General features: G+C 37.6%; 1 protein-coding gene across 3 annotated transcripts in view; it reads left to right on the top strand.

The window, feature by feature from the left end:
* The window catches only part of KCNIP4 (potassium voltage-gated channel interacting protein 4), a 354,595-nt gene extending 339,701 nt beyond the window's left edge, over positions 1 to 14,894 (top strand). For all 3 annotated transcript variants that reach the window (XM_075091760.1, XM_075091759.1, XM_075091758.1), the window contains exons 4-8: positions 1,191 to 1,261; positions 7,216 to 7,323; positions 8,406 to 8,510; positions 8,843 to 8,905; positions 14,777 to 14,894. In XM_075091760.1, coding sequence (XP_074947861.1) covers positions 1,191 to 1,261; positions 7,216 to 7,323; positions 8,406 to 8,510; positions 8,843 to 8,905; positions 14,777 to 14,824 — 395 coding nt within the window. In that variant the 3' untranslated portion in view covers positions 14,825 to 14,894. The remainder of the gene's footprint in view (positions 1 to 1,190; positions 1,262 to 7,215; positions 7,324 to 8,405; positions 8,511 to 8,842; positions 8,906 to 14,776) is intronic.
* The last annotated feature ends 11 nt before the right edge of the window (positions 14,895 to 14,905 follow it).

A 14,905-nucleotide genomic window follows, 5' to 3' on the forward strand; every position in this document is an offset into this window, starting at 1 on the left:
TTTTTTCCACGTTTTTCCACAAGGAGAGGGTTTGCCCTGCAAGGGGGACGCAGATTCCATATCACGTCTCACTTTGCTAAAGGTTTGTGAGGTTAATGTTAATTAACCTAAAATTAATGTAAATACTTGAAGTAGAAAAAGCAAAGCAATGAGTATTAAAAGTAAACAATACCTCAGCCTACATTCATCTGCATGGTTTTGAGGGAGGGAAAGTCACTGAGGAATGCTGCCTTCCCATAACCCCAGCACCTTGTAACTCACATCAACAGGGTGGTCTCTGGAGAAGTCTTCTCTTTGCAATATATTGCTCCTGGAGCAGGTAGTGCCTCTCAGAAGGCGTTCAGCGGAAATGGAAAGGTGGATCTTTAAAAAAACTTAGGCTTTGACAGATTTGTATTTATGCTGTCTTGTGTTTCTAAAATGAGTCGATATGCACTGGTCAGTAGGGTTGAAAAGTATACAAATAATTAGAGAAGGGATCACTTGTTTAAGGTTATCATTCAGAATCTTATTGATCACTTCAGTTAGTCACAGAGAGGTTTTCCAAGGGTTTTAAGCACCTAGCTCTCATATGATGTTCATGGGAACCAAGCAGCAAACCAGCTTTAAGAATCTGCGTCTCTGGGCAGGATTTGATCTCACCTGTGGGCAAGCGTAGGACGTGAGCACAGCAGCAGCTTTCTGATAAGAGCATCTTCAACCTGGGTAATGGGCCTGTCTTCAGAGTAAAAATGATAGACCAGACGCACAGACGGCAGTGTCTACTTCCCTCATTTAGAGTGAGCAAATGAACATATTTTTCTTCTTTAACACGAGATAGATCCACTGTCACAGTCTCTTAACTGATAAAGTAGCCTCCCCATTAACATAGGTTGTTTCAGAGTACAATAACATGACTTCTTTGCTATTCATTCAGACATCAGTGATCAGTAGAAACGGGAATTAAAATTAATAAAGAAATTCTAGACTAGAATTTTATATTTTCTGTTCCTAACAGTGTAGCTACTCACATACTTGCACAGATAATTTATCTCCCCTGCCAAAAAAGAAGTTTAAACTGAATCAAAAATTTAGTCTTGCTATAAAATTTTGGCATCAAAATATATCTTGGTATCAATTTTTTCATGGAATGAAATCAAATGAAATAAGATGTGCTTACAATCAATTATTTTTACTGTTTTAAATTATAGATTCCACCACTTATGCACATTTTCTGTTTAATGCATTTGACACTGATCACAATGGATCTGTAAGTTTTGAGGTAAGTGATGCTGTTATTTCTTTCTCTGCAATTGAATATTTTGCCATTCCTTGTAATTAAGTCCAGTTTAGTAGTTTTTATTATATGGCTCACATTATGAAAAATTTAGCTTATGTGACTCAAGTTTCAACTTTTTCCAATGTATTAACAAAACTCATTATTATTATTATTTTACAACTGCATACCCAAAACCAGTAACTCAGACTCTGCTGCTATGTAATATTTTTATAAATCTGTTCATTTAAAAGGTAACCCAATTTATACTCAAGTTACATAAAATAATCCTTATCTTCCTCCCCGCATCTGCAAGTTGAGAAGGACTCTGAGCTACAACTAATGTTATGGGGATGACTCAGTCAAAAAAGGATTGCTCACACACTTGATCAGTTTCCAGGAGAAGGATCTAAAAAAAAACGCTTTAAAGCAAATGTATTTAAAAGCACAAGAGTGTGAAATTCATCCTTCCTCCATTTAACTGCCCAATCTGTTTTCAAAATTCTGCCTTTCCCTGTTAAGGCCGACGTCATCGCCTGCAAAGGCTGACATCATCAATGCAATAACATGGTAAAAAGGGCAACCCACTGCAATAGTTTACATGAAAACAAGGTGTACAAAGTACTGCAATACAGCTGTTATTTTAAGGTATACAATTAAAAAAAAAAAAGTTCATTTGCAAAAGGATATGTTTTGCTTTGTCATATTTTGCTTTGTTTCATTTTGTCTCTAATGGAAGAATGATATCCTTACAACTTGAGACTGGATTGTGTTTATCACCCACTTTAAATTTGTTTAAATGTCCTATACGTGTTTTCATCATTTACTTGAGTGAATGATGTGAGGTCAGAGAGAAACATTTTTTGAAAGCATTTTCATTGCTTTATTATTGATATAATATGGAAGGAGAAGCCTCGCCAAGCAGGCGCACTGCAGTCAGAAATCTATACCTCAACTGGGACTATAACCAGATCATTTTGTGGGGGTTTATTTGCATTTATTTAAAAAAACCATGAACCCCATCTAACTTTTTCCGGGCAGCTGATATCAATGGGATCCATATGAAACTAGAAGCAGGAATGGAGGTTTTATTCACATCTTCTGTACGTAGGCTAATTCTACAAGGATTCCTTCTGGTCAAATCAGCAACAGCAGGGGCAATGAGAGAAAATATTTTTAACATCCGTATTTGAGAAGTATTTCTGCTGTAATCATTAAGAATAATGAGAATAAAATAAGCTTTTGTATCTTTCCTGGACAATTTCTTGACATTTGTATCTCAGACAGAAAGCCTTAAGAGATGCGGTAGATACTAAGCCCTTTTTAAGGAATTTCAATATCTCAAAGTGCAGGTCTTTGTACAAAAAAGTGGCTTTGGAATAAAATAAATCAGGAAAATAAAAGAAACAGTGGTTTTTTTCATTGCCAAAACAGACATTTCCAGCTTACTTTTGTTCAATATCAACTCAGACAGAGCGATCCACACTTTGATATTATTTGCACTAATTGTGAATCCAGCATAATTCTACTGCTGTCGAATGACTCTTACTTCTGTGTCCTTGTACTGTGCAGCAGAATCATACTTATGAACGGTATGATAGTAATTCTAAAAGCTTCCTTGTGTTAAAAATGTTTAGGGTTTTTTCTAATGAAGTGAAAGTAGCTGTGAAATGTGAAAGTAGATATTGTGAAATGTGAAAAATACAATAATGCAAATTTTTTCCTGCTCCTTTTCATCCTAGATGCAAGTACACCATATTCTTTCTGTACCTCTCCATACTCTAGTTTTCTAATCTCCATTAGCAAAAAAACAGCACAAAAGATGGAGAAGAAGGGGGTGATTTACAAATTCAGACAATAAATAATCATTCATCCCAGTTTACTTTCTACATCAAAGTGTAGGAGTAAATCCAATTTAATATAATGACCTATGATGAAAAACACTTTTTGGCTGTCTTCTATGTAAAAAGGATATGAAAATCTGAAATGGTACTGAAAGAATGCAGGTAAGAATGACATTTTTTGAGTGTTGCACTCTCTGTTTTCTAATGAAGCAGTGGTAGGTGGAGTTGTGGGGAAGAAGAAAGAATTTGTTCTAGCTTTTTGCTCTTTTTTACTCAAATTTTCAACCGTTAACAGTGAAGTGTTAGACTTTAGCACAACTTAAACATACACCTTCATTGGATGAGACTGCTTGATGAGATGCTGTGTCCTTAGAGTTTTGTCATACCTGGATCTGTATACTCTCTGCTAAGAGTCAGGCTCTCCTGCTGAAGCATTTTATGCAGCATAAAAAAAAAACTCATGGAAGCAAATTACCTGCTTGAACCTATCTCTCCTTGACCCATGACTGTATCAATTTTGAGACTAACTTATTTCATTAGTTATGCCAAGTAGTTTTGCTTTAACATGAGGGACAACAGTGATAAACAGTCATTGTCTCCAAGGCAGTAATATGAAGGTAGCGGTTTAAAGAATGTATCCAATGTGATTCTCTGTGTTCAGTACAAAAAGCCTTGTTCATATCATGTAGGAAATGAGCTAATTTTTCTCAGACAGTTGTGATCTCTTCAGCATTTTAATACCAGCTGGTATAAAGCAGCTACAAAGAAATATATTTCCTCGTAACAGCAGCTACTCCTCGGTGACCTCTGTTGCATGTGCAGCAGAGTTCCACCACTTCTGTGACTAACATTCATCACTTGATTCCTTTCCAAAATCCTAAGGGCTTAATCCAAAAATGGATTTAGATGCCTGCCTACTGACTTCTTATGGCCTTGAACAAGGCATAAAGGAACTCATGATCAGGTGGAATAATTTTAAGTTTTCCTATGGATTTGAGACAGCACCTATTAAGCTTGCTCATTAATTTATTAATGAACTAGTTCTCCCCAAATATTTATTGAGGGATAAAATAATCAGAAAGTCATCAACAATCTTGCTAAGAGATACGAGTTAATCCCAGATCACAACCAGAGGCTCTACACAGCCCTAGGGCAGAACTGACACGTGGGCAGGCTGTGATGCTGAGCACACAGAATCTCCAATATAGGTACAATGATGCTCCATTTTGCAACCCTTCAGTGAGACATCCCCCTTTCTTGCAGAATCAGTTGTGTACAGGAGAGTCTGGCATTTAACTGAGGTCTTCACAGGTACTAGCATGCTCAGCAGGAAGCTAGAAAGTTGGAAATAAGGAGCTGTGGGAAGGAGTAAGGCAAGTACCAAAGCACAGGCTACTGTGCTTCCAACTTTGCTGTCACAGACTGAAGAGAGACTTGACCTAGAGTTGTGTCTCAGTCCAGACCTCCTCCAGAATTTTAGGCTCCTTTGGGACCCTAGATCAGATGCACCTCTCCTTAGGTGCATAGCCGAGCCAGACCGTCCCTCTCAGTGGACAGTGTTGGCATCCTTAGGGGATGTAAGTGTCCAAGCAGTACTGTGAATCTTGCTTCAAAAATGAATAGGCTGTGAAAGTAGAATCCCCCTCTCTCCAGAATTAGATGTCTAAACCAGGAAGGAAAACACATCTGCATATACTAATACTGTAATGGGGACTTGGGATCATGCTCTATGCTAAATGGTGTGTGTGATTCAGGTGTCACTGAGTTGTTGGTTAACAAGCATATAGACAGATGCTTTCTGAGCTTAGCTGCTACCCTAAGTACCGTTGCTTTACTATGGCATTCTGCACTGGATTACTAGCTTAACAGCTAGCATAGCTACAATGATCCAACACACACCATACAGAGCCTTTTTCTCTTTGAGCATCTAGCCCAAAATACCCTGTGGATTTAGCCTAGGTCCATTGAGTCAGATTTTCTATTTCTATATGATTTTATTGCTATATTCTTAAATTGCATGAAAGTAAGTACGTAGAAAAGATATCCCATCCTAACTGGTCCTTATTCAAGTCATCACAACTTCCTTCTCTGGTAAATCCTTTCTATTGTTCCTGAGATGGACTCCGGCACAACACTCAGACAAAGGCAATGCACTCGAACTGAACTATGTACGATTTCCAAACATATCGATGCAATATGGAAGGAGATGACCCACTCTTACAAAGTTTAGAGCACACATCTATAAGGTTTTGACCTGTCTCAGCTTTTATAAGGACATTCAGTCCTATACATGACAGTATAAAGCCAAGGTTTTTTGATGCACTGTTTTTAGTACTGATGATAGAAAGGTAGCCTTGCAAATGGGGATATAAATGATGCCAGGAAGCCAGCTAATATATGGCTGTGCATCAAAGAAAGGAAGAAAGAGAAAAAGAAAAATAGATATGGTTTAGATAGAATAAATGTAAAAATGTTCCTGGTGCCAAATTAAAAATAAAATCAGAGTTCTGAAATATAATAGTCTAAAAAAATAAAGTTATTGGAGATATTTGCAAAGGACTTCAGGAAAAGCTATATCAAGAATGTAAAGCAGTACCAAAAAGATGTAAAGAAACAGTACTGAATTAAAAAGGTCAGCTGCTAATGCTGCAAAGTGATCAAATATGTTCTGAATTTCTTGAGCATTTTAATACTTAATAGTACACTGTTAAAGAGCTGCTTGGAGATTTAACCCTGTGACCCTCAATTAATCATGGCAATGTAGACAAGACAAGTTGAACAAAACTCTTTCAAGATTCATGTACCCATTTACCCCAAAGGGCACATATACCAGTAACACAGACATTTATGCCAGACTGAGAAAACCGGAGCATACCACTTCGATTGTTAAAAAGACTGAAGCTGACAAAAGAGCTGTCTGTGCCTACTAGGCCATCTGAGGCCATGATATCTGTGTATGCTACACTGTATCGGGTAGACTTATCTGACTATGTGGTACATCGAACATTTGTAATTTATCTCTAACCTCAGTGCAGTCTGTTCCATTGTTCCTGTTTTAAGGAAACGTATAAACTTTGCTGGTGCCACTAAGAAATGTTTCGGCTTTTATAGTCTCTGCTTTAATGTTACTCTGAGACTTCCTGTATGTCTTTGGCAATGATGTAGAAATGCACATTTAAATATAAGCTATTGCCATATTCTGCTCAACCTATTATGGTGATGATGTCTCAGATTTATGGGTTCACAAGCTTATCAAATAGAAAAAGGTGGAGGAGAGAGGAAAAAAAAGACATTTTTTTAAAAAAAGTTAACGTGCTAAGAAATACAGAAGACAGGTGATGACACACCCTAGTTGATATTTTCTCCAGTCTGGAAGATGCTCACTAAATGTAAATCAGGTCTGTGCTGTCAAAAGAGTATTAATTATGAAACAAGCATCTATAACCAAATACTATATATAAATAACCTCAAAAGTCTTCTGATTTATTTCTGTGGAACAGCCTTACAGTAATAGAGCACTGGCAGGTCACAAACCCGTTAAGGTAGCACATGGACACATAATTAATATTATTCCCTATCATATTTCCAGTAAAAGGTTTAAGTATTGAGGTGTACTATTGCACAGTTTCAGATGTTGACTGGAGCACATTGATCTAAGGGGTCTGGGAACCACAAATTCCACTCCCAACAAGGTATAGATTTAACAAGAATTTAATGTTCCTTAGCAGATAGTTCTCCCAAGATTGGTCTCCTGTGGTTAGATTAATCTAACTCCCATTTAAGATTTTTTTTGGACCATTAAACCATGAGGATTGCTTTTCCCTAGTTCAACAGCGACTGCTTATGTGAGGTGTTTCAGAGGATAAATCCACTAACAGAAAATTAGAGCCTATTTTATAGAAAGTTACTCAATTTAACTAATAATTACGAGTGTACCATACAGTGCCTAGATTGCTATTTATTTAAATAACCTTAGCACTTACTATGAAGTAAAAAAAAAGAAACAACACATCTTTCCAGACTTCTGTGCTTCTGATGAATGCATGATTCTGGATTTCTGAGTGTTGGTGAAAAACTGCTCAATTCCAAACTGACCAAGACCTTTTGTCTATTTAGGATTTTGTTATGGGTCTCTCAATCTTACTCCGAGGGACAGTACAGGAGAAACTGAACTGGGCTTTCAATCTGTATGACATAAATAAGGATGGATATATAACTAAAGAGGTAAGGTCTACTTTTTACACTAATCACTGAAACTAAAGGATGCAGATGTAAACCCTGCTTCCAAAGAAGAATGGCTTCATTCTCAGATTAGACATGTTAACAAATAAACATACAACGTACTGTGAAACTAGACATGCTAAAAAATAATTTTCTCATTTTAAAGGTATATATAAAAATTAAGAAAGGAAATCAATCACAGAAATTGTAAAATGTCAGAATCCTCCAGGTACAGAAATGTTTGGCTTCAACTTATGCCTATGTATTGGCACATACAGTCACTAGAATAAAGTAGTTCAGTAGGATATTTGGATGAAAAAGAATTAAGTAGCCCACAATTGTTACACATTTTATAAATATTCTAAACATTTTTACTTGAAACAGAATTTATATAAAAAGATTCTTACATCTTTCACTCTGCAAGGATTTAAACACATAATTAAATTACAGTGTATGTTTTTTCAAAAGTGGGTCTTTATGTGACTATATATACATATTACACTTATAATTTTACACTTGTAGAAAAACACTGTGATTATTGTAAAAAAGAGATCTATAGGATGATTGCTCAGCATACTGGGAAATAACTTTTAAATAATTATTCCTACAGTTTTCTCACGGCACTCTATTAATAAAATTCAAGGGTTTTTATATAAAAGGAGGAGTCTTTGCATATGTGCAGGTGTGTGCATGGGTATTTCTGTTTTCTCTAGGGAAAACTTGTCTGTAAGAAGCTGATGTGCTTTTACCATCCACTTGCTATTACATAACTTCTTTTCCTGTTTAGTTTTATTCACAAGACCTCAAGACATTCTTCCCACAATCCATGAACTTGCACGTATTCTAAACAATTTAAAATCAAAATCATACATCTGCACCTATTTAACAAGTTTATCTATGAAAATGGAACTAGCACGATAGAATTTATAGGAACATAGTAGTTTGAAGCCGTTCAGTCATAAAATAACAGGCACAATCTCAAAACTTTATTCTAAAATGTAAGTCCTAAAAACCATTTATGTGTCTGAGTCAAAGCAGCGTCTACAACATACCTTACATTATACAGACATATTTTTTCTCTTCAGGAAATGCTTGATATCATGAAAGCAATATATGATATGATGGGGAAATGCACCTACCCTGTTCTCAAAGAGGATGCACCTAGACAACACGTGGAAACATTTTTCCAGGTGGGTTGGGTAACAGGGAGCCAAAAAGACTGCTCTGTTAGCAGGTATGGAAAGGTTTTCATTTTTGTAACAGTCTGCATATCTTACCAATTTTGTAATCCTTTTTCGTCTCTGTGGTTCCATCACAAGTTGCTCAGATCTACTCATTACACCTTGCTTTTTCACCAATAAGCTCATTAAGCTTATTCTAGTATATCTCACTTTCTACATCTTTACAGCATTTTGGCCTGGTTGTTCCTAGGCTGACACGTAGCTGAAGGTAATAATCCAAAGGACTTGTTTTACACAGGATTTCAGGAGGGTAAACATACATTCTTATTCTTTCTGAACAGAAAATGGACAAAAACAAAGATGGAGTAGTTACCATAGATGAATTCATCGAGAGCTGCCAGAAAGTAAGTACCCAGTGATAAGTATGGAACCTCTATCTGTTGGATACTGCTGTCCTAGTCCTACGCAGATTTCTGGAGTGACAGGGATGGTAATCCTAATACCAGGGACAATATTTTCCCAAGATAGACAGGGTATGTGTGTACACCATTACACAAACCCACTAAAAATGTAAATAAATTTGTGATCTGAATTTGTAGTAGAGATGTTATATACAAGAGGCCATTGCTTATAAGACAACTGTGTCTGCATCCCCTCTCTAACAGTGCTTTGTTTGTACTTGACAGCAAAAAGTTTCTTCAGACAGCTAAATATTTATTCTTATCTTCTGCCCATGCTGGGGAACACATTCCTGTTACAATTGGCATATAGTCACAGCAATAATAATAATAATATTGCTTGAAAATTTATCATCTATAGGAGTGTTTCTCAAAGAGTGAGTCATGACCTGCTGGAGGCCTTAAAAAGTGAGAGTGCAAGGAGCTTGCAAAGTGTTGGATGGCAGGAGTTAACAGCATGCGCGTTTTCTCCAGGCAAGGGAGTGAGAAGTGATTGTGATTAGCAGTTGCAAGTGTTTATGCTACTCAGGTGGCTGTTAATTTCCTTCAAATGCTGAAAGCAGCTCATTGCTTCTCGGGTCAGGAATGAAATAAACTTCTGCAGCAGGAATCGCAGCCTGTTTTCACTTCTCTGCCCTTCAGAAACCGGCTTGCTCTCAGACCAGGAGCTGATACAGGAAAAGATAAGTTGTATTTTCAGAAATTTAAGGAACTCCTGTTGTCAATTAAAAAAAAAGCAAGAAAAAGAAACATCATATAGTACAAAATAATGATGACGAGTCTTTGGCATGATAAGAGGTTGTTAGGACCTGTAAGGTTTGCATTAGACTTAGTGATAAGATGGGCTTGATTACATTATGCAAAATGATATGGCAAATAAAATCAACACTATTTGTTACCATGAGAAGTATACAGACTCATAGTAGCATTCTGGTGATATCTCAGCCTTGTCCAGCCCTATCTCCTATACCAAGAAGAGTAGTAGACAAGAGGCAGGAGAGGGCAGGGCTAGCAAGATAAATGCAGTTAGTGAGTGACAGATTTATAACCATTTGGAACAGGGAAAGCTGGACAGCAAACAGCAAGGATGCTCTAGAATTGGTAAATTTTTATATGTGTTTGTAGCTATTCTTTGGCATTGCTCTCACCTCTCATGAGCACAGCTATCTAGTAAGTGATTCTCTGATTTTAATCCAATGATTTTAGGGCGTGAAAGAAAGACAACAGCTATTCTAACTGTGGCTCTTCTCTATATCCTTAGCAATGGGTATCGGATAGTGTCTTATCTGTTGACAGTGCTCTATCACATTGACCATAGTTCCAGCTTGTCAGTCGTGTTCAATACAAATGAAACGTATTTGCTCTACTAAAGCTGAGTGATCATCAGGAACAGAGACGAGATTTATTTCCCAGCTAAGGTTTGCAGAGTTCTGGAAATTAAAAGAAAGATCAATCTGGATATGACAGTCATTATGATGATGGGCTGAGTGATTCGTTTACAAAGAAAATTAGTACATTCGGTAAGGAATTGCCTGCTCTCCTTTTCCAATGTGATTCACAGCTTCTCAGTTCTGTTAGAAAATTTCCTATTTACCTCTTCTGAGTACTCAGAATACATGTGAGAGAGACGCTGCCTAAACTGCTATGTGATATAGACACCGTTCTCGTCTTGCCACTTACCTCACCTTCACCTGCTTTTAACTTTGAAGGTGACAATACTTTTTGTATCAAAAAACAGCTCGCTGCCTCATTTTTGGTCTCTCTACCTACTATGATCTGTTCTTCTATTAAGACCTCTGAGCTGTGAAGTGTGTAATTCATGTTTACATCAAGATTTGGTTTCGGAAGTGAGATTTGGAGTTAGGATTCAATCCAAGTCCTTCAAGAAACTTGGTTCAGGAGTTAACATGGCTTCAGCCTTTTCAGGATTACATTTTTCACAAAGGACAGTAGTGTCCCCTTCCTTTAAAGACACAGCTGCAGGAAAAACTTTTTTTAATATCCTAATGGGTACAAGACTGATCTAAAAAGGTAAGGTTCAGGTTCCTTTCTTTCCTTGTCATGCAGTGAGTCACATCACTCCAGGAGCAAGGAGTCTCATCTTTCACGAGCATAATGCCAAAAGCAAAATGAAATGATCTGTGATGCTTCCTGTAGTAAATCTGCCTGTGTTTTAGACGTGCCATACAATATTTTAATGCTTTCTGTATGTTCTTGTGTTATCGAAAAACAGTGGTTATCGTTGTTGTTCTTCATTCAGTATCTCTTTTCCAAGCTGTAAAGAACTCATTCATTAAATTTTTCTCCTAGTGAAACCAGTCCATACCTTTAATCACCCTTGGCCCTCTCTCTAGACCACTGCTAGTTCTACTATTACCTTTGGTTCACCAGGGTCAGGACATTCAAGACAGGGGCACAGCACACCTGCTGCTCTCTAGACTTCGACAGCTGTGGTGACTCCCTCATCTACAAGCCTTCCTTTGGCATTAAGGCCAATGTTAGAGCACAGCTGCTCAAAAGCTTCCTTGCCAGTTTGCATAACAAATGACTGTACCTCAGCCCTTGGAATGGGAATGCCTATCAGTGAATATGGCAGCCAGCATATGGTGCACCTGAAAATATGCTAAAGGTATACAGAGGATATGTTAGCTAGCCCCTAGGTTCCAGCTCAAGCTGTGAGACTACAGTCAAAATGGTGCCAAGAGACAAGCACTACAAAAAACCCTCAACCAAACGCCAAAGCTCAGACCCCCTCCAGTCTGCATCTTAAAACAGACTAGAAGCCTGTTCTGCCAGGGAAAGATTGCAGGAGCCTTTTCTTTGAATGATCTCTCGGGCAAGAGTTGCCAGCCTCTGAGAATTGCCATTCCTCTGAGTCTGAAGACAAATTAGTGGGTCTTAGAAGTACATCCCTTTTACCAGTGTTTTGTCATAACTAAGGAAAGCGTGGCATGCTTACTTTAAGAGAAAGAAGGAACACAAAGTATATTTGAATACAGAGGCACCACTTCAGGTTCCTGGCATATGTTCCTGGGATTTTTTAAAATTTTTTTTTGTAGCATCAAGAGCCTCTGGTGTGGTCTTAAACACTCATTCTACACACGTGAGCCTTTTTTAAAATTGCCTCCTTGTGCTGAGTACTGGTTCGGCACAACTCTCAATGCAGGAGCACTGCACAGCCTGAGGCATACAGTAAGTTCAAGACTCAATTCACAGTCCCAACACAAAGACTGGCCTGTCCGTTCACCAAGTGTTAAGGAGTTATGTAGGGAATTACACAGCATTGAGGCTTTGAGTGTGGTCTTCTCTGGTCACTGGGCATAAGGACCTATCTTTTCCCATGATTAAGTGAGGACAGCAAAGGTGCTTCCCCTCAACCTCCCTCTATCTTGGACAGGGAATGTGTATGTCCTGATTGCCTGCCCTCCCTACCCCACATACCCACGTGCTTGAATGTCAGTCTGCCATCCCGACTCCAGGAGTCTCCCTGCTCCCACAGGAGACATGGACTAGCCTGCCCTAAGTATGCTGGACTGAGTCCCAGAACGCAGCTGCTGTCCTGCTTTGTATAAGGTACCAAATAGCAGCGCGAGCTCTTGGGAAACGGGCCTCACCTGCCTCTTTCCACTGCTTGGTGCTGGTGGAAAATGATCTGACTCAAGCATTGCTTCATATCTACAGCAGCACCATGAAGAATGGAGGCAAAGGACTACGGTGTGCATAGGTGAATGTCAGTGTGAATGACTTAAAGCTCCTTCTAATAATGCTAAAAAGGCTTCTGGGGTAGATATTTTCTGCAGAAGTAAGCCATTACACACTCAATGCTGGTGGGTCTGGGGTAGCTTGAAAACACAGTAGCCGTCTCAAACTCCAGCAGGAAAAATGCAAAGTTGGCTTGAAGTTAGGTCAGATCTGGCAAAGCTCATTCATCTGTGTTTTGTGCTTCATACACACTAACACCTCCTAATGTCTTGAGTCAGGAATCATTAAACAAATCTATTATAAAAAACTGTTTAGAAAAAATGTACTGAAAAAGAGCGGCAAAGAAGAACTATAGGCTTGTCAAATAATTCTACTGCAAGCATCTGCCTGTATTTTCTTGTGAAGCTTCTTCCCATTTGATTAATAAAGGAGGGACATTTGGAAGTCTTCTGTATAGAAATAGCAAAGTTCAGAAATATGGAGCTGATTTTAGAAAACTACTAGTTTCATTAGTGATGATACATATCTTCGAAAATTGGTAGAAAGTGTCAAAACACTGTTTCTAAATTAAGAAGGTGGTGTTTGCTGTGCACATTTGCTGAGCTCAGTTGCCAATGTGTATACAAACGCATATGTAAACAATTAAATGACAAATGATTCCAAACTTAACCTTACATTAGTCAGTGATCTTCAATGTTACATTGGTGTTTCAAAAGGATGCAGTGGGAAAAAGTTAATTTACTATATTAAATTACTGGAAATTAAACTTCCTATAGAAACTTTTTAAGCATTAAGTTACATAACAGGTTTTTTATTTAAATTACATATCATTGCTTTCATGAGTCAGTTTATCAGCACAAAATAGTGCGCAGATCATGTCTTACAGCAACATCACTTGAGATGACAGATGGAATCAAAGATGAAAACCCCACTTTGCATGTTTCTTAACAAATTAAGAAAATCATTCAGACTTGTCACTGTCTACAAAGCAAATAACCCACTAGACTGAAGAGTGAATAATTTAACTGGAAATTGATACTGATCATGTCTTACTGGACCATTAATGTACAGAAGGCCTACATACCTGTCAGTAGCGGAGAATACTACGAGATAATCTTTCCAAGAGGTTGGTTCTTTTATGCCTCTTTCATGAAGCTTTCTGAAATATTCTATCAAATTCAGTTGTCTCTTTCACTAGAATATTTCTCAAGAAAGTACTAAACGGTATGCATTCAAATTAAAAAAGAGGATCATTACAGTGGAGAACAGCAAATGCTAAATGAGCACGTAATATACTCTTATAGTGTATTGTGCAACCAACTGTTGATCCAGAAGTGCCATCAAATATGGGCTACTACAAGTAAGCTTTTTCTTCTGTACACTGAAAGGTAAATGTTACAAAAATTATTTTTCCCTCACTGATGTGCTGAGTTATTTACTGATAAAAAATTGGAGTAGAATGATGCATCAGCAAGCATCATGCAGAACTTGGAAGCTGAAGGTTTTGTTACCTACCTAAGGCAGAGTGATCAGAAAGCAGAATTAGTATCAAGCAGTCAACATCTTTTGCTGAACACACAAAAAAATCTGACCTAAGGCATCGGAGTGTTGCAGTGGTATTTGCAGAGTTAACTGATTCTTTGGTTCATATAAAGATGCGCACTTAAATCTATTTTATTTTAGAGACAGCCCTAGCTATGCAATAGGATGCCCTAGAATTGCAGAAAGACTCCTGTATACGACACAGGATTAGGAATTTCATGTACAGATTCACACTTCAGCTACAACAATTATTCCTTGAGTATTTATTTTCTATATGTATTTTGTTATACTGGATATAAAAGTATAACTTCTGAAATACTGCAGACTTAATTTTCTTACATGCTATTGCATTCTTGACCAAACAGTTTTGGTTTAATTAATACATACAAAAATCTCTTTAACCACAGATCTGTAAGCAGCCTTTTTTCTGCTAACAAGTTCTCCAAATACCCTGAAAAAGAACGTTGTCACTAACTAAAATACAGTTAGTTCTACCCGATTTCCCTATAGATGTTTGCCAGCTACATTTGTAATGGTGTATGATTTTTGTTTTTTTGTTGTCTTCTTTTACAGGATGAGAATATAATGCGATCCATGCAGCTCTTTGAAAATGTGATTTGATGAAGACATTAGGTCTACAGCTAATGGACAAATATGAGCTATTCTGCAACATGATCTAAAAGATGGATTCCCCACTTTATC

Source organism: Phalacrocorax aristotelis, chromosome 4 (assembly GCF_949628215.1).
Source record: "Phalacrocorax aristotelis chromosome 4, bGulAri2.1, whole genome shotgun sequence".
Taxonomy (NCBI): domain Eukaryota; kingdom Metazoa; phylum Chordata; class Aves; order Suliformes; family Phalacrocoracidae; genus Phalacrocorax; species Phalacrocorax aristotelis.